The sequence below is a fragment of the Spodoptera frugiperda genome, chromosome 31 (assembly GCF_023101765.2).
Source record: "Spodoptera frugiperda isolate SF20-4 chromosome 31, AGI-APGP_CSIRO_Sfru_2.0, whole genome shotgun sequence".
In the NCBI taxonomy this organism is placed as follows: domain Eukaryota; kingdom Metazoa; phylum Arthropoda; class Insecta; order Lepidoptera; family Noctuidae; genus Spodoptera; species Spodoptera frugiperda.
The window spans coordinates 6,528,402-6,549,107 of record NC_064242.1 but is presented as its reverse complement, the minus strand read 5'-3'; the positions used below and the strand labels follow the sequence as shown (position 1 = coordinate 6,549,107).

The following is a 20,706-nucleotide window of genomic DNA, read 5'->3' as shown; positions in this document are numbered from 1 at the left end:
ACTCATACGGGATGTCGTCAGGTAATTATCATGATAATAATATGCGTTTAATCTTAAGTACTAAATATTAAGATGAAACACTTTGGTAAACGAAAACAAGGCTAGTTGGTCTATTGAAATGGAAGGGGAGGAAGGCTAGCTGGTAGATAAAAGAACCTAAGACGACTAAGACGCTATGTTTCATCAGTTATAGGTACGACTAAACAAGGGGTGATTTATTGAAATTAACTGGAAAGAATTTGTTCAACCTGCCATTGAGAATTCAGCATTCAATAAAAATATGTACGGTACCTAAAATCTAAATTTAGAGATGATAAAGTACCTATTATTAGGTCATATTAGCGCCATTATTATATAAGGGCGGGCTAAACTAAATATGACGTCAATTAGATAGAGCTTACCTAGTCACGTCTCACGATCGATCGTATAAAAGCCCCGACAACGACAGCCTGGGCAATGAGCCAAAACCATAGCACTATTTTTCTGCCCGCTATAGAAAGGTTAAGGTCATGTCAAACATGGGGCCTACGTTAAATATTGAATTGTTTCTGAGAAGTCTTAATGAAGCATTTGTGGAGTTTCTCCGAATCATTATTAGTCAAAAAAATTTGCATGACTTTAGATATCTTGATACAAACGGGTGCGGAGACCGCACGCTTCTCGGGCATGAGGGTGCTGGTTTAAAACCTGACAAGTACCTACTTATCAATGTGACTTTTTCCAAGTCGTCGACGGATTAGGATAGTATAACCGAACGATAGATTTACGACATACCTAGTATGCAGATGCACTAAAGTTCAACAACTTAACAGACAACAGAGACTATAATAGTTTGTTGACAGGTGACCATTCTTATCACCTCGAAATTAATTTCATATTTTTTATTTCACAGGTTGTGACTTCTTTGCTGTCGCAGTTTTCCTATGAAGCTTTCATATTAGGTACTATGACAGATTTTAAATCTTGTTCGGATCTCACCAGTGGTACCTATTTTTTTATAGTAGGGTAAAACCGGGATAGATGCCCTACTTTTCGAAAGTGTTTCATTATTTGAATACCAAACATATTTGCATAGATTGTCCCTGTAATATAGTTAGTTTAATCATTTATAGAGCTTTAGAACCTGTATTTATTTACCTAACCATTACTGGTTTTGTAAAAATTAAATTTTTGCGAAACACTTTTTTTGGGGATAGGTGCCTACCTATATGGATAGATGCCTCACTATGAAATCGCTTAAGAGGATAGATGCCTGTGATGCGGGATAGATGCCTTTTTAAATAATCAACAAGAATACGTAATCACAATGTAATATTTATTTATTATCTTCATATAAAATGCTTAACCATAATTATATTTATGCATGTCTTTAACAAAAAATACATAAAAAATCTGTTTAAGCGATAACATATTAAAATTATCATCTCAAACGAAACATTCCCGTTTCAACGTAGAAATAATTATTTAACATTAAAAAAAAACAATATTCATCTCTAACAAAATAAAGATAATAATTTCGTTTAATCTTATTATTTAATATTTTTGATTGTTCGTCTTTTTTTGGTAGCTTCAGTCTTGTTTATCTTAGATTCTATTTGTTTCTTTTTCCTTTCAGCTATATCCCTTTTTTCTTTTATTTTTTCTCTAGAATTGAGAATATCTGCCGATTGTTTAGCTCTTCTTGCTAAAGTCAGAGGAATTTTTGGTATTGGTGATGCTTCGGCTAAAAATTTAGAAGGTGTTTCTTTTTCTTTATTATCTAGAATCCTTATTACATAGTGAATCATCACCTATATCAATAAGAGTATCTTCTAAAATCTGAAGATCGATCAAAAGGCTTGGTGAGTTTCGGTTGAATGAAGTTGATAGCATATTGGGTTGTGTTACGTTCAGGTCTGCAACATACAAATATTCGTTTTCAAATGTAGTTGAACAATCAATAAAATTGAAGAAACTGGAAGTGTAGTTGTTTTTTCAACTTCAACTTGCAGTGTAGAGCAACACTTGCAGTATAGAGGGATAGAAGCCCCTAAAGTCAACTATCCCTTGTAAACTCGGGGCAACTATCCTTTTCACTAGGGATAGATGCCTCTCAATATTTTATAAATAAAATAAATGCAAACATCAGTGATTGACTCTTAAATGTGTTCACAAAGAACCAATGTATTAAAACAATTCAAATAAAATGTAATCATTTAACTGTTTATAAAGATATGGAATAGTGAATACTTACGTTTGAAATTTTGAAGCCTTCGTCGCGTCCGCTGAGAATGTACTTCGACACACAAGCGAGAAACGTCAGTCTAGCACAACAACTCGCGCGTCCCTCAGGTGGGGGGTGCATGTGGCGCGTATTTAAACAACGAATTTCCTGATTCGTTCTCCCGTAGTTGAGTTTTTAGAAACGAGGCATCTATCCTAGCGCGGCATCTATCCCGGTTTTACCCTATACATATGTGCATACCTATAGTATCATACCACTACCATACCATACCATATATACCACTCATATCAGCCCATTAATAGTCTTAAGTTGTTCATTTACTTAACATCGATTATTTTATTTTATACAATTTTCACTGATAATAATAATTTTATTTCTTACTTTAGCATCATCATCTTATGATGATAAGTTGCTGTCTGTAGCTTGATGCTAACGGGATTTTAATTTACCCATTCATTATTCCTATGTATAAACGTGAATAACCTAGAAAACACGCAAATTGTATGAAGAATAATTAAGTCGTGCTTAAAGTAATTCTAAGCAGCAAGATTATTATAAAATGGATGTCATGCTAACTAGGAACGACAAGCAGAGAAGGAATTAAAATACGTAGATACCTCTAATGGGATACTTACTTGTGTAAGTACTTATGTAAGTAGATGCGTACCCAAGTAAGAATTTGCAAATTTTAGGGCATGGCGTTGGGTCCATTCCATAGTTAAGTCACATAGGTACTGAGTTCTTAAGTGTTAGTGGTATGTTAAAATATCGAAGCTTCTGGTTTTGTTTTTCTCAACATTAATAATCTTGATGTTTTTTACTCGCGCCATTACGAATAGTACCTAGATGTTGCATTTAATATAAGCATCTTCAACCGATTCGAGATGTTGACTGGAATTTTAGATATCAAGTCTATTTACCCACTTAAATATATTTTTTAAAGAAACTAGTAAAACATTTTCAGTCTCGTTTAAAAGATGTAATAGAATTTCGAATGAGTAAAGAAAACACACATACTTATTACTATTACCCAAATTCCGTATAAGATTAGACTGTACTCTCATAAAGTTAGTTTTTAAATGACCCTATGTTATTATATGATACGAAAGCATACAACAAAAAGCATCTAATCATCGTTTGAGTTTGATTTAGGTTTAGAAATATAATCATACCATGTTGTACCTACTTCTCTACCGCACAATAGAATTACAGCAGTTAGACACAAATAGGTACAGGATAAAATAACCAAACTATATCACCGCTAAATCAAACATTCTATTAATATTTTCTACAACAGCTGTAAATTATCCTCAATAAATAAAATTGTGAATATATCTGCATTTATAAAAATCAAATGTTGTTAGTCTCGCTAAAACTCTAGAACGGTTGGACCAATTTGGGACATTTTGGTCTTGGATTACTTATTTTTGGAAGTCCAGGGAAGGTTTAAAAAATTTGCAATAAAATGTTTGAGGCGGTACATGGTTTGCCGGGTCAGCTATTAAGCAATAAATAATGAAATCTCACTTTGTTCTGCTGATAATTTCTTTCTCCTGCAACTTTCTGAACACGAAAGTCCAGGGATCTTCAAGTTTTTTCCCATGCATATTCACAAGTGTCACTCTTAGTAATTTTAATTACACTTTAACTTAACCACCTAGTCCCATTACCACAAGAATAAAGTTTAATTCGTGATTTAATAAAAATATTATTGCACAAAAATATTATAAGGAAAAAGTTTTATTGTCGCGCACGTACATAGGTAACGATTTTCAGGCTGTTGTTATGTGTTTCAGCGCGAAGTGTCGGCGACTGTCTGTCCGTACTGCATGCCAGCAAGCTTTGTTTCATTGAGGTTTACCTACTCTAGTTTTTAGAGTTCCAAGGTTGTTATATGAAAACCTTTTTTTTATGTTCAATTGTTAAATAGCTAACACGTTCCTCGGTTAATTCTCACGTTATACGTTTTTGTGTTTTCCAAAAAACTCCCGTTGAAGCACGTTTTAATATTCGTAAAATATTTCGCGTAATAATTTTAATTACTGTGTCTTGTAACGAAGTCAAGTCAAGATAAAATTATTATAATTTATCTAATGTTATTGTTACATTTAAAAAACCTACGCACAATATCTTTTTCATTGGTAGTTAAATACAATCTACAATAGATAGAAACAACGAACATTTTAGATAGTGTTTGTTTTAACTTCATACGGAACTAAGCAAAAATTATAAAAATGGCAAAACGTTTAAGTATAAAACTGGAAGGAAGATTTTCCTAATCCAGTTTTTTACTCTATAATTAATATAATTATTACGCAAGAATAAAACCCTTGTAACAATGGAGTTATTAATATCAAGATTGTTGTCTATCACTTGATTTTGCACAGTTCTGCAGGTGTGGTAATTACCTTGTCGGGGAATATTTTATTTATAGCAGAAAACCCCGATCATTAGCGTATTAATTTACCTAAGAAACCCGAAATCGCACGTATCATTTCAATTAGTAGGTATGATTAAGTGATGCTTCTCACTAAATATGTAGGCAAACGTAGATTACTTTTGTATGTATCCGAAATCCACACAATCGACATAATGAAGCAATTCCATTTAGCACCGTAATGGTAAACCTACAATAATAAATGTATACAACTTAGTTTGTATGAGAATATTGAAGTGGTATCTTTATAACTTTCATGTAAATCTTTATATACGTTTTACACATAATATTTCACGCCACGCTTGTGTCCCTTTTTTTTTGAGGGCGAAGAATCTTCCTCATCCTTCTCTAGCCTTGGGCTGCTTCGCAGAAGGAGTGTCAGACTCTTACTGACTAAAAACCACCCCGTTCCACACCATGGCTTGTCGAACCGGATGCCGGAAACCCGCTAGGTAGTCCGCAGCTCGGATCAGGCCAGCCACTGGGCCCGGATGACACCTGGGCGGTTCTCAGCCCATCAGAAACAGGAACCTACCGAAACTCCCATGTCCGGTAAACACCTGCGTCAGGCGAGGACGCCGTGGCGCCTCTCAAGTCACTCCTCGAAGAGGGGACTTACCGCTGCAATGACAGCGAGCCCAGCTTGTGTCCCTTTGGAGTACCTAGGCTGAGACAATGTAACGCCAAATGACACGATTTTAACTTATCATACCTCTCTCGCTTCATCTACATTCATCAATTTCTTCATCACGCTTAGATGTTCATCCTGCTTGTCATCTAACGATCCATGTGGGTAAATAAATTGATGCATAATAGCTCTTAAAACATGTATAATGGAAAGAAATTACTTACCAACGATTGCTAATATAAGTTTTCTTATGGGAACATTAATACTTAGGTAGGTTCACCATTGACAATTTTATACACTGATAAGCTAGATTTAACGATTATTAAGTATCATGCTCTCTCTTTCATTTACATTGTTAAGCAACATAAATACAATGTGGCATTACTCTAGTTATTACATGCAAAATTTAAAAACACTGAATGCCTACATTGCTTGAATCTCTTGTTAGAACACAGTACCTAAGAACAATTTTAAAACTACGGAACCACTTGCCTGCCTTGAACTGTCATAGATAACATAAGCCCCTAAGCTGAAAGCTAACAAGACTTCTGAAAAACTGAGTGAGAACAAGTCATTTATCATTCAAATTGCTAATCACTTGGAAAACTGGGAAAACCTGCGTCACCTTTATTACTAGATCACTAGCCACTTAATGAAGTCATTTTCTTGCTCCTGAATGGAACTTGTTCTTTTCTTATAAGGGACAACTATTACGTGCATTTCCCTCAGGCGTTAACAACTAAGGTGATAACACTGTAAACTTGTTGATAACGTGTCTTTAACTATCGTAAAAAGGTGATCGGATAAAATGTTGTTTATCCTATTAAATGCTGTTATTACTGTACTAGGGATAGTAATTTAGTTTTTGTACCAGACATGCCACAGTCGCACTCAAGAAGATGTAATAGGCTAATGAATACATAATTATTAATTAATTAGTGTTTTCTATTAAGATTTAATAGGTATAATATTTAGCTGTAGTTACTACAGCCCAGACGTTACGTATGACTCCTTCGGGAATATACGAGTACGTCATTGATTAGTCTTTTCAATAACAGGTAATTTTTTTAATTAACTTTCATAGACATAAACACCTATTGGTTACAATGAAATAATTGTTTAAAATTTTGTAAGTCTTATTAAAGAGATTAAACATGGATGTCATCGTTGTCCACTAATAAATAGGTAGAACTAGAAGCGAACTACAAATTGTATAATGACAATTTAAACTGACTTCCGTAGCCTCTTAGGATAGGCAAAGAATAGACGTAATGATACATAATGTGTGTCAACAGCCCAACAATAAGAACGTACCTACATCATCATTTGAACAGTTGGCGTACCTGTGTGCACTTTATGTAGGCAGATAATAATTTGCATTTGGCAGAATTGCTGTCATTGTTGTTCCGTGGTAAGACGGTCCGTTGTGTTCTTGGAATGATTATGAAACACATAAGGAATAAGTACCCACTTTAAATCCGTTGAGGATTTACAACTGCATTTATCCTCAATAATATAAATTAATGAATGGTTAAAAGTTGTAAATTAAAGACGAAGTACCAAATTGTTATTTCTGTAATTAGAGAGGTAAATAATAAACATTAGATATGTACTAAATGATAAATAAAGAATTCCATTATTTATCGGATTCATTAGATGCAGCAATACAATTTTCCGTAACATTTCCGACAGTTGATGACTTATTTTTAATTAATTTTCCATGATTCTAGTAAGTAATGATGATTATACGACCAAGCAAAAAATTAATTAAAGTAGTTCTAAAAGAGTCCCCGTAACTTAAATAGTACGTGACAATTCCCTATTTACTATGTTTGTAAAAGCACATCAGACGGAAATTAACGGGTAGAAAGAAATGAGATGAATATCTATGCTTAGTCAGTAACTGGTTACTTGCACCTAGTTATCATACCGTAAAGTAAACATTAATCGTACAAGAAACTATAACTAAGCTAGTAGTCAGTCCCGCAATTTTCCAAGTAATGGACTAGCCAGTTTACAAGGGAAGTTGCTCGTTTAAAACGAAATGAATAATCTGTATCTTCTTTTGCGTGATAAAATGTGCAGTTGCTAGATGAACTTGGACAAAGAAACAGTCATTCAGTAGCAGTACAGTTGCTTCGTACACACACAATGATTCTTTCTTAGTTAGACATGAGTAATTATTATTATAAGATGTTTATCAAGATACTTGTGAGACCGTGGAGTGTGCATTACGACCGCGTTCGTGTGGAACAAGATCTTCATATCATATGCAGCTGTTGCTAGATAATAAGTTCAGACTACATTCTAGACAGTTATGTATTCTGTTGTCTAATATTCTTACTAGGAATAAACAAATACTCATTTCATTATTATGTTAGCGACTTACTCACTGTTTGACGAGAAACTCCACTAGTGCGACAGGGTGCGTTGCGTAATACTGCTCATGAATATGAGCTTCTAGCATGGCTTGAAACTAGTTGAGTTCCTCGTCAACAAATACGTGAGTAAGCCGATAACATAATAATTAATTTAGTATGTCTCACGAAAGTTGTAATAAAAATACTCATTTTCGGTAAATTAATACAACGAAATAGTTAACTAGGTAGTTATAGCATTTTTAAACAAAATTGCGCATCAGTATGAAGTCCCAAACATCACGTATGACCTTATTGCCTTTCAATTCAAAAAGCTTTAAGATATTTCGTTCAATTCTACACACAAGAAGATAAGAAATGCTATACAATACTTATAACAATGTCGTTACTTGAACGCACTTTAATATTACACAACATCGACCACGGTAACTAGTACACGTCGGTATACAAGTACCTGTTCACAATTGTATGGATGACCAAACCCAAGGTCGGGAGATTACTCACCGACCACACTATATGTTTTAAATAATGAAGTTTTTTGTAACATTTACTAATTTGACTGATGACAATATTATGTAGATATACGAGAGTCAGACTCGCAACTATGCATAGTGCCAACAATCTGCATGATGTATTCAAAATGTTTTACATATATCTAGCTTAGATAGATGAAAGTCAGACAATAAATAATGTATGACCTAGAAAAACAAGGATTGAATGGAAAGTCTTAATGTGTAAATATGATCTTAATATATAGATAAATATTTAGTTGAAAATGGTCATGATTTGAGTTCCATTTGGTTCAGAAGCTGAAGTTACTACTACTGCCTTCTTGAAATTGGGTGCAAAAATATGTGTATGGGTTCAGAATTCCCAAAGCTACATTAGGTACTCCAATACCCTTTAAATCTCTGGGAATTTCTGCCTGAAAATTAATATGCAATGTATCACAGATTTTTATGGTTTCCTTATTATATTCAGGAAAAAGTGTTATAATAAAAATATTGATCAGTTGTCCACAGGAAATTCCCAAACTTTTAGTGAATCACCAGATTTTGTTTAGGGAAATGATAAAATCGTGTTGTTATTTTGACATCCGCCGTGGTTTGATCAAATCCCTTAGGGATTTGACGAAATCCCTGTTTTTATCATTTCCCTGCGACATTATCGAACAGACAGCGCCATCTACCGAGATTGATTTAAACCAATGTATCTATAATTCAGCATTAATTCTTTCCTCCGTATTCCGCTAGAGGCGTTATAGTAACTTTTAATGTGTTATTTGGGAGCTAATAAAACATGATGGATTTTGTGAGGGGGTTAAGAACATAAATACCTAATGTTAATGAAGTTTATTGGCAGGAGATAATGAAAAAAAAATTAAAATTCTAAAAGAATTATAAATAACTGGATATCTCTTTTTTTTCTTCTTGTCTTTATTTGGCTAGCTACTTGGTACCGTCACAACATTATTTTTATTATAAACCGTAGAACTTAAAACAAATATGTATCTATATAATGTAGGTACATACATAGTCTACTTACTAAAAACTTCGATACTGTAACTACATAATGATATTTTTTATTGTACTTACCTACAGTAAACTACTGCAACAATGCAATATTTTACTGCAATTATGTAAGTCAGTCCAATTGAAATAAAGTGGAAGCTTGTAGCAACACTAACTATCAATATCCTTTAGTTGCTATTAATAAAGAGTTTTTCTTTTATTATAACTAGTGTATAATCATTACCTATATCAGCACCTTTAAAAAACTAAGTAGTATTTTCCTGCGACTTTATTTGCGTAAAAATCCAGGGTGTTCCCGTTCTCGTAGGAATTAAATATGAGTTGTTCTATACATCCAAATACATGATTTCTTAAATTTCTTAAATTGTAATAATGCTCATTTTCATGAACGGTTGCATAATTAAATCTCTCCTATGCTTGGATCTCGCACTTCACAATTTCTTGTAAATACATATTACATAGGAAAAAAACCCTAATAAATTCTTATATATGAGTATGGCTAATTTATTTTCTTGTAAAGATTCCTTCAATAAAGCTTTAATAATAATTTAGTACTGTTTATAAACACGCATGTTCTGATAAATAACGTCAATGTAAATTCAATCTATTTTAATGACTGTTAACTATTTGTTTTGCTCCCGAGCGTTACATATGACTCCACATGTCACGTTTCAATAAATAAACAACGGCACATATTTTGCGATCTAGCGACCTGGTAATCTAGAAACTGTTCTCGACATATCGCATTACAAGGAAACAATTAAATACATGTGTGATAAAGATGTTCCATAAAATTACGCCTGTTCTAATAGAGTGAGCAAGCTGCGGACGTTAAGTACGTACTTGTCTTGTGTAATTATGATAAATACATAGTTTAACATATTAACTAGGTGACTCGATAGACTTCGCTCTGTATTTTTTCCATGTTTTTTCTCATATATATTTCCTTTTTAGTTACTTTATATTATAAAACTGAATTTTCTAGAGTTTTGCGCTTGCGCTTAAATACTTGCATTTTTTTATGAATAAATGCCTAAGTTTCACGATATTTATCATGTAGATTATATTTGTAGCACATGTTTTAATAATACGTAATTCAGTTAAGTAGGTATAAATAACTAGTATCACTTCATGATCGTTAAGGTCAACCAACCTTTTCGCAATGTTTAAACTGCGCAAATAATAAATTAATTAACAAAATTGAATATGATGTTATTGTATTTCTACAGATAAAAGTATCCATCAGTTTTTACAAGATGTATCTAAATTATATTACCGTTAGATAAAACAAATGTGTCGACTCACCTCCGGGTGTTGTTCTCCGTCGTCGGGTTTTGTTTCTTCCCACGCCATAATAGTAAACAATCGAAAGCCCCTTTTTTAAAAGGTGGCTTTAACATTTTCCAGCGCTTTCTAAAATCAATAGTCTTTGAACTTCCACTTTCACTAGCATCTGCACTAAGGATATTCGGTTCAGACACACCTTTTCGCATCTCACTAACACTGTTGGGTTTTTTGGTAACCCTTTCAAAGTTTAATGTGGACACTGATGCACCAGGAGGACACGTTTTTCTTTTCGATAGAGGCGTTGATGTAACAAAAGACGTATCACCACATTCTAAACCACTGTCCGAGAACTCCGAAATGTCCGTAACACCTTCACAAATGCTATGCAGCTTAGGTCTTCGGTTTGGCACTACTGTTTTGGCATTTAAAATACTATTCTGTTCGAAGTTTTTACTTTTCACATGGTGATGTATATCAACGAACGCTGTGACATCTTCGCAACTTTTGGTGTTGTACTTGGATAGTGTGAAGTAAGACTTGGTTTCTTGTTTTGGTTCCGTTTCGACCTCCATTTCGCCGATGCTTGCCAGATTATCTTCACTTTTGGACAACACTTTTGTGTTTATTAGTTTCTTAGATCTCGGTGGGCGTTTTGGAGAAGTTTCCGAAGTGACACGCGCTATCGAATAGGGTTCGTCTGCTCTCTTAGTGGGCTTTGAGTACTTTGCGATAATTCTGTTTATTTCAGCGTTGTTCTTACGTCTATATGTGTGTCGTTTGAAGTTGAGTGGCTGTTGATAAGCGTCGGCTACGGTTGCTCCGGCGACCCTCGCTGACCTTTCGCGCCATTCGGCCACTTTGTCCTCTATCAGCCTCTGCAGCTCGAGTGCGCGCATCATCGGCCCTATTTCTGGCATTTTGACGTATTTAGATAAACTTATTTTAATCTGAACTACTTTATTTGGCAATATCTTTGGTTATTCTGATGCAGCTAATTCTGTTCAGCAAACTGCATTATTCTGCAACAAAACAAGAATAGGTAGATACATAAAAAATCGCTTCCTTTTAATCGTACCTGTATGACCATCTGAGGAAACATTTACATTATAATTAGCACAGTCACGAAAGGTCTTTGCATTTCGACGTTCCTCCAATTAGTGGCCTAGTTTAGTTAATCAGCAGCTCCTAATTAAATATGTAGAAGCCCTTCCAAGTTCCATAATGACACAATATTTTGTGCTAACGCAGTCTAACTCTAGGCACTTTTAGTAAATACTTAGTAAGACAATAGAACTTACCAGAAGTAGGTAATAAAGAAGGAAATCTCACATTTTGATACTACTGTTACTCTGTTAATTAAAAAAGATTTCATTTTGATATAAACTATTATAAATACACAAAGAAAATAGATGTAGCCATATCCAATTGTTTTAGTTGTAACAATAACAATTTCTGCGTGATAGCAGGTACTAACAGTAACAAGTAATGACTGTAAGTACGTATCTAAACAGGTGCCTATTTGAGAGGAAGTGCCAACCGCGATTTCTAACGTCCTTCCGAAAACATGCCTAGGTACCTACCAAGTTAACCTTTACATCCTATCACCGGTACGTAAGTCATTATACAAAGTACAGGAACATTGTCGGAACTATCGAATCTTTATCGCACTATCTTGATAACGACTAACCAAACATATTTGTTTGGCAATACATATTTCAAGGCAGACCTTTTGTACTAGATACTCACAAGTAGAGCATCTACTTAAAAATGAAGTAGAACATTCTACGATGAAACTATCCTTTGTTAGTGTTAATTACACAATTTTATCTTTTATTTAAATACGGTTAAGAGTTTTATTTAGAAGTCATATCGAATCTGGTTATTATTATTATAGGCAATGCCTAATGTTCATCAACATACTATCTAAACAAAATTAAAAATAGTACTCACATACGCACATAGATCCCTTTTAACGCACGTCACTACGAGTTATTTGTAACCGATCAATACAAACGTTTTATTTGAATGAATACTGAATTTGATTAAATTTTACAGGAGCTATTGTCGGGCACACAACGTGTTTGACAATAACATTCGTTTTAGACAAACAATGCTGACTGAGGTATCTTGATAACAGATATCATGTGGGTATCTATCGTAAGAGAGTACTGAGATAAATTCGATGCGACATCGTAAAACTATGTGGCATTTCAGAGTTCAAGTATTTTGAAATTAGTTTCAAATACCTCAACAGAGCTGTATCGTAAGCTCGAAACAGACTATTGTGTTAAAGCAGACGGTATAACGTTATCCGTCATTACGTAATTTTATTCTCGCCGGTTGAGTATGTAGGTCTTACTTGTACGCGTTTCGAAATTCTAATCAACTTTTACGAAGAACACCATAAGTATTCTAAGTCAGCGTTTACTAGTTAACATACCTTCTGCTTGTGCAAAGCACAAACCCTTGTTTTGGAATATTCTAAGGGCCTCGATTGCAAAGTAAGGGTGAACACAAACTAACTTCAAGTTAAAGTCATAAAGGAAAGCACAAAGAAAGGAAAACAAAAGAAAATGACATCAAGACTTACATAAGGAGCTTTGAAGACCAATCGATGAACTTTTAATAAATAAAAGGACACTGATCACCAATAAATGTCGCGTTTTCAGTCATTAGGACTGCTTAGTATAGTATCGAGTACATTCACTGAGTAAGTTTACACAGTCCCGGCGATGTTATGGTGCGTCAAGGCACACGTGTGGCGAGGGCACGTGCAGATTCCACAGTGAGCCACTGAGCGTTCCAGGCGAATGCTCCTGCACTTGACTCAGCCACCAACAAACACGGACCGGCCCATCCTGCCTCCATTGATACAATGGAATAAATAGAGCATCTCCACTCATACGGCTTACTGGCATACAATCATTATTGTCATTTACCATTGCATCACGTCGTCGTCATTGTGTACATTACCTGAATGTTTTCTTATTGATTAAACTATTGTTAATTCCTTGATAATTGTATAGAACATTTACTGTAAATAAGTAAGTTTACCATACTAGATATGAGTGACTAGAATCTTTCATTTATTCGAGGCGGTCTCTAACCATACATAATTTGTAAATGCATAGGTAGGTATTCCCAGTGTTTGCCAAATTGCAATGTCACCATTAAGCGTGACCCCAATTTAATTTCTAGTCTGGGTTCAAAGAAATAAAACTTACGGTATTGAATTCTAAACTTGTGTTGTTCTAGTTTCTATCCATAGAATGGTTAATTGCTATTATCTGTTTTCATGGGGCATTGTTCGCCGCTGTGAGCGTGACAAGTGCTTCCGCCAAGTTCATTGTCGCACCAGCATGTCGTTTGTCGCATTCGTGCCCCTCTGTGACCCCGTCCTTATTAAACTTTCATATACATTTAATTAAGGATTATAATCCTTCGTCGTACTAATCCTAGTAACCAGTAGAGTTTTGTATAATGTTTGCAAGTTTTATGGCAGTCAATGGTAACGACTGTAATGTTTAAAGTGAAATTAGTCTCATGGATATGTATCATTCAAATGACAGTTAGAAATGTCTACATAAGTAATTAAGAGAATGCAGCTTGAATACCTAGACACAGCAATTAGGTACTTGTTATAATAAATGTTATCGTTTTCTTGCAATTAAAATGGGAATAGCGGACACATTTCTTATCTTTTATGTTAATCCTCTTAGGTTAAACCGGGAGAGTAGTTAACATAACTAGTTTTACGAGGGAGCTAATACTTCCTTTATTTATATGGATATAGAATCATATTAAAATGCCATATTTTTGCTAGGATTTTCATTTTGCAATCGTATCTTACCACTTTACTAAAAGGCTATGTACGTTAACATTTTATAGGTAGGTACATAATTTTAATATTTGGTACTCATCCGTCACTAAATTAAAGAAACAGTTAAGTTAAGCCTGTACTTATACTTGTAAAGTGAGCTGCATTGAAAATAGATAAGTAATAAAAATATAATTAACTATAATATTGTTTCGTATTATCATTGTTATAAAACCTAGGTTTCTCTTACCACGAAACTATGAAACTGGTAATAAAAGTGTGTGTGAAAGAGAGAACACTAATAAACACTTATAAACAATGTTAATTAGGGCAAACTAAAATAATGAGGATATAATGATGACGCCCATATCACGTCAACACTTGATTAATTGCAAGGTTGTCGTTATTTGCCACTTGAAACATAAAAAGTTTGTTTAACACTATTAATAAATGGCACAACGGAAAATTTCATTTAATTTTTTGCTAGACTAGCTCTTGCCTGCAACCGAGCCTGATTAATATTGAGATAATAGAAGGGAACCAAACCAGTACTAACTTTTTTATGGAATAAGCTGGTAAATGAGCAGACGGATCACCTGATGGTAATCAATCGCCAAAAGCGTAACAAGTGCGTTGCGGGCCTTTTGGGATTTAGAAATTTAAGCGTGATTGGGGAATCAGGGATTGGGAAGATTGGAGTAATCAGATTTCTTAAATGTGTCTAGGTCACTATCATCATCATCAGCCTGAAGACGTCCACTGCTAAAAAAAGGATTACAATCCTCGCGTCTCCAAAGTATGTCGCCGACCTGGGTTAACGACGACTTATTCAAACCTTCCATGACGGAATCTTACAAAATTATTACAAACTACATAAATACTTTTAAACATGACCCCTATTCTTCCACATTTCTTTGTTGTATGTCATTCTGAATTACTAAATTAAGACGACAATAAATCCCACATCCAAATCTCTTGCAGCCGGTAGCCGGTGTAGTGCCCTCTCGAGCACATGTCAATTGCGTGAATTGGTTTAAATTACCAGTGAACACAATAATCTAAATATAGATGATTCAACTGAAATAAGGATAAAGTCAGAGCAATTAATGAAACACTACTTATGTTCATTTTTCTAGGAAACATTTTGGCGTAACAATCTAATCTAGTGGATGTTGATGCCATAGAACCTATTACATAGCTGAATTCCGCAAAATAGCAATGACCGGGAAAAAGACTAAGAAACTAAACCTGTAAATTAAAATTAGTACCCATTATCATACCACATTTCGAGGGAAAATCAGTTGCATATTCTTTGAACGATCGATTTATGTGCAAATTCAGTTTCCAAAGTATTATGTGTCTAGGTAAAAAATGGAGATATCTACATTCAAGAGTAGAGGAGCTGATGATGTAAGAAATTTTACTTTTCATTCAAATTAATTTCGGAATTCTTTGGTTCGCTGAAGGACTTCATAAAAAGGCCCTTAATCTACCCACAAAAGGGATATTCCCTTAAATAAATTTAATACATTATAAAACTTTTACTATCTCTTCAACCGCAAATTATGCATTTATTTGTGGTTGAATAACGTTTATTCATTATTAATTACTCTTGTGTAAGATTTATAATATTCGCTTTATCTGAGTGACGAATACTAACCTATACTTGGACGTCCCGGCGATATCACTGGATATGTTATTCCCGATGACTTCCTAAGAAAAGTAATGACGTGGGGTATTTATGTCAATATCTAAAATCAACATTTCTTTATCAACCTACCTTCACACACAACGCAGTTCTTTATCTCAAGGCGCTGGGCACAAATCACAGTAACATAAAATCAAAGTATATGATTCATCCATATCCATGCATTGAAAAATAAGCATGTAGGTTAGTTACGTACTACTTAACTACTTATTTTGCTATACAACAAATTTTGACATAAGTACAACTAACAACAAGTTTTCAAAGTAGCAGTCTGTCCCACAAATCATCGATAAATACGGACAAGGACTTTCATATGCCACTTTCCCTACTCGGCAAATCGATCACCGGATCCTGCGCATACCAATCGCAGTACAAACGTCACCTAATTTTCTTTAATTGTCCCGAGACAATGAAGCGTCGCCGGTGGCATTACTATTCAGTACCGGTACGCATACGGTACCGTGAGTAGCATTGTCAACACACGAGGTCTCGGTCTTTGATCCCAAATCCTTTACAGAGAAAGTAGAATTTCACCAAAATAAAGTTTGTATTGCACAATTCAACTAATTTGTACGCGTATCGCTTTTCCAGTTATTTGAATGCTGAAATTTACTTTTTTTAGTTAGGTGATTATGTCACAATCACAGCATACCGTAGAGAATGCAAGCATATAATGTGTACATCAAAAACACCTTTCTACAAATTAATATGTTTATGCAAAAAAATGCATCTAAATATACCATCTACATAGTTAGTAATAGGTATCTTTATAGCTATATCTACATAATCTATAGATTCGCATACTTAGATACATACTTACACAATAATAAGAACAATATCTTTATTTAACTTATAATCACAATAAATAACTACATATCTACAATAATAATTTAAATAAATAGAAGACTTGAATCAGACTAATTTCAATGGCACCTGCTTTATCAGTCCCATGTAACGATCGGTGTCAGTGCTCACTGCTGACACTGCGATGCCAGATTACTATGAAGATTGTCCCCTGAAAGAAAAACAATACTTATTCATATTGAAACAAGGTATATTTTTATGATTATGCAGAGGCTAAACCACTGAAAACATGAATTATTTGTGACCGCTAAGACGTCCCCGCGCATGACGACACGCAGGGGATTTTCAGAATTACTGACTAAGAAACACCCTAGAGAGGGTACCGACCGGGACAACTCCCGCACTTATCGTAACCTAAATTTCAACCCTATGGTTTTAGTATAAAATCAAAAATTTGAGTGTGGGAGAGCCATGCTTCGGCACGGATGGGCCGGCTCGACCGGAGTGATACCACGGCCTCACCGAAAACCGACGTGAAACAACGCTTGCGTTGTATTTCGTTGTATGAATGAGGTTACCGGAGGCCCAATTCCCCCTTCACAATCTTCCCAATCCCCGATTCCCCAACAACCCTTAAATTCCTAACCCCCAAAAGGCCGGCAACGCACTTGTAACGCCTCTGGTGTTTCAAGTGTCCATGGGCAGTGACGATTGCTTACCATCAGGTGATACAAAAAATTCCATAAAAAATATCGAATAGTTGGAACATTTTATTATATTATATTTATTTTATTGTGGTTGCTTTGTTTGTATCATTTTGTTTTACCATAAAATAACCACCCACACAAGATGCATCTATCTGTCAGAAAGTCAGACCGCGAACACCTCAAGAACAGATTTTCATTTAATTTCCAACAATCGATGAATTGTTAAAAAAGGAAGGTTTAATGTGTTATTTTTTATGAACATTGGTGAAACCGAGGTCGTTGCAAGCGGACCGGGACGTTAGGTAGTAAAATATACTAATAAGTATTATGTCTTAAGGAAAATTAAACTTAATAAAACGTATCAAAATATTACTACAGTACCTAAATAATTACTACCGGTGGTATTTGTATTCAATGAATAAAGGTAACATGACAACGAATAAGATCTGAACTGAAAGATGTGTGATTTGCACATAATTATTTAGGGGGAAATTCTGAAACTGAAAATCTCCATACGGTAATATTTTGTCCGACCCAGGAATCGAACCCAAAACCCGTTACTCGGCTTTAGCGCCTACCACGATCACTTGATTATTGAGGGTATAGGGATGCGTATTCTGTAGATATATTAGTTCAATTGATTTCAAGTCTAACTCACCTGAAATAGGGTTGGAATTCGTAAATATCGTCGACCACCCTGCGCACGCGACACGTGACTCCACAGTTCGCCTGTTGCCGCCCGTACACGGTGATGGCTCGCTCCACCAACTGTTGCACTGATGTCAACTCCACCACTGTCATGTGAAAAGATAAAATGCTGTAGGATTTTTTTCAACGAACTATTACAAGTCTAATAGTTGCATATTTTGAAAATTCTATTCTGATTAGGTAAGCATTCATTCGAAGGTTAAATATCGATAAGGTACACTTTATAAATAGGTTAGTCGAGTAGGTCCTCTTTTATCGATAAAATATTGTGTACATCAGTTTATTCAACAAAATAATACGAGGACGGACATTGAAAATAAGAAAGCAAAAGTTACTTACTTCTATTGTCACCAAAGCTTCGCTCGTCCTCGTCAGTGCCGCCTACATCACCGGGGCTTTTCTTGAATGAAATAAGCTTCGGTATCACCAGTAACATACAAACCACAGCGAGCATAGTCACAAGTTTCTTGAATATCAAAAATTTCAGCAATAACTTCGCAATAGTCAAAATGTCCAGTTTGAAAGCCAGTTTGTCTAAAAATCCTAATGCAGGTGCTGTGTAAGGCACGCCGTAAGATGGCTTTAGAGGTGGGCCGTAAATTGGTGGCGGCGGCAAAGGCTTGTGAATCGGTGGCCCATAGCTCTGTGCTGGAGGTCCGTACGTCTGAGCTGGAGGCCCGTAAGCTGGAGCCGGGGGCCCGTAATTATGTGCCGGAGGTCCATAAGTCGGAGCAGGTGGACCATACGTGTTTGGAGGAGCGTTGTAAGTAATTTCTGGTTCAAACTTCACTGGAGATCCATAACTAGGCGATGGGGAGTAGCTGTTGGACGCGGAAGGGCCGGAGTAACCAGATGATGCAGAAGAACTGAAACTGTTGTCACTTGAAAACGGCGGCGAGTAATCGTATCCAGACTGGTAACTGTCGTCACGGTTTGATATCTTCTTCTCACCATCTTTAGCTGTTATTATCACAACACCTTGTTTCGCCTTCTCTGCCTCAATGCGAGATTTTGAATAAGCGTCTAAATACGTATCAGTCTTTGATAACGTTGATTTTGTTCCGTTCGATGGTCCGACAATAGCAGAAACGCTCGCGCTAAACGCTAATACAACCGCAAAATATTTGAAGATCGCCATGTTGGAGCTAATCCTCAGTCTACCGGGCGAAAGAAGTTGTCGCCATCGATCGCAACTGACGAATGACAAGCGAGGTTGACTTCCATTCAGTTTTCACTTTTGACTTACCGTAAAAGAACCTAAATATGATAATGGAACACAATTAAATTCTCTGAGTGAGCCCAGTGCGTTCCGCATTGCTCATGGTAAGTAGGTGCGCGCGTGTCGCGGACCGCATGCTAATGGACGTTAGAGACCGCGCGCTCCCCGGCGGCGCGCCTTGTAGGATGAGCCTCCCCAAACATCGGGACCTTTCATCGCATAAACAAATCTTTAATAGACCGCAATTTGTCTGTGAAAGTTTTATTGTACTTTTTATCGCCCATATCACAAAAACGACAGCATATTATGTGATGTGGTATTCTGATGCAATACGACAAGAATAGAAACCTCCCCTCTGTACACGACCAAAGAAGAGAAATTATTTATTTCTGTTTTGAAATGGAATCAAGATAATTTTTTTGTTTTGATTTTTTAGGCAAAAATCATCCAACGCCTTCTCTTGCCTTTTTGAGAAGAGAGAGCCAGATTCTATAATGTGTACTGACTAAAAATCACAACGTTGTCCCCAGCTCCGGGTAGTAATTTCAATCTGACTATCTCAACCAGTCTCAAAAGAACTCAATTTCTCCTACTTAGTTCCAACATTAAGCTATTAAAGACTTATTATATCATTGATATGTACATTCATTCAGTACACTCACTAGGCTAAAGGTTAATACAAGGTAAATAAGAGTAGCCATTCATTATAGCACATCATGCACTGCATGCATACACAAAGTACCTACAAACCTAGCATTAACACGATGGGTCAAACAAACAGCTATTATGTCTCTGCTTTTATTAGGTGCTGTGTATTCGCGAGCGACTTAGATGGATTTATAAAAGAGTTAAAATGTCAACATAGTTTTTTTAAGTAGGCACACTAGTCATCAATCGTGTTTTGATAGTATATACTAAGAAATTATAAATGTTTAGGCATATTGACCTAAATGCTTTTTACTTTTCTGTGTCGTTATTGTTTGACTGCCAACCACAAAGGTTTTGGGTTCAATTCATAAATGTAAAGAACTTTCTAATGGCATTGTACAAAAAAAAATGAAAAGAAAAATTTACTTATACAATTTTGCTTAACTTTCAAAGCACGATACAATAAGTTTTGGCAACATTTCCGACAAGCGAACATGTTGGGATGGAATCCAAAATGATAAAATACAAGTTGTATGGTAAAACATACGACAACAGCATAAATTGTATTTAAATACTTGCCGATTTCTACTGATCAGCAATGCACACGTG

General features: G+C 35.3%; 2 protein-coding genes and 1 long non-coding RNA gene across 7 annotated transcripts in view; all 3 read right to left on the bottom strand.

The window, feature by feature from the left end:
- LOC118276078 (protein unc-13 homolog 4B) overlaps positions 1 to 13,335 on the bottom strand; it is a 40,883-nt gene extending 27,548 nt beyond the window's left edge. For 2 of the 5 annotated variants that reach the window (XR_007707595.1, XM_035594225.2), the window contains exons 1-2: positions 13,077 to 13,329; positions 10,505 to 11,505 (exon numbers count right to left, since the gene is read on the bottom strand). Coding sequence is in view for 4 of the 5 variants with exons in the window: in XM_035594225.2 (XP_035450118.1) it covers positions 10,505 to 11,403 (899 nt within the window). In the remaining variant the exon portion in view is untranslated. Of the gene's footprint in view, positions 1 to 3,751; positions 4,037 to 10,504; positions 11,506 to 13,076 lie in introns of those variants that run through there. The other 3 variants (XM_050707577.1, XM_035594226.2, XM_035594229.2) reach the window with 3 other exon arrangements.
- Positions 1,295 to 2,448, bottom strand: LOC118274519 (uncharacterized). The gene is made up of 2 exons (XR_004783491.2): positions 2,234 to 2,448; positions 1,295 to 1,895 (listed from the first exon to the last, which is right to left on the bottom strand). It is a non-coding gene; the product is annotated as an uncharacterized LOC118274519 (long non-coding RNA).
- Positions 13,336 to 16,838: 3,503 nt separating the features above from the next.
- LOC118276079 (uncharacterized) lies at positions 16,839 to 19,482 on the bottom strand. Its single transcript, XM_035594234.2, has 3 exons — positions 18,570 to 19,482; positions 18,181 to 18,316; positions 16,839 to 17,026 (listed from the first exon to the last, which is right to left on the bottom strand). Exons 1-3 carry the CDS (start codon positions 19,366 to 19,368, stop codon positions 17,011 to 17,013), a joined length of 951 nt encoding a protein of 316 aa, XP_035450127.2. The 5' UTR covers positions 19,369 to 19,482; the 3' UTR covers positions 16,839 to 17,010.
- Between the last annotated feature and the right edge of the window lie 1,224 nt (positions 19,483 to 20,706).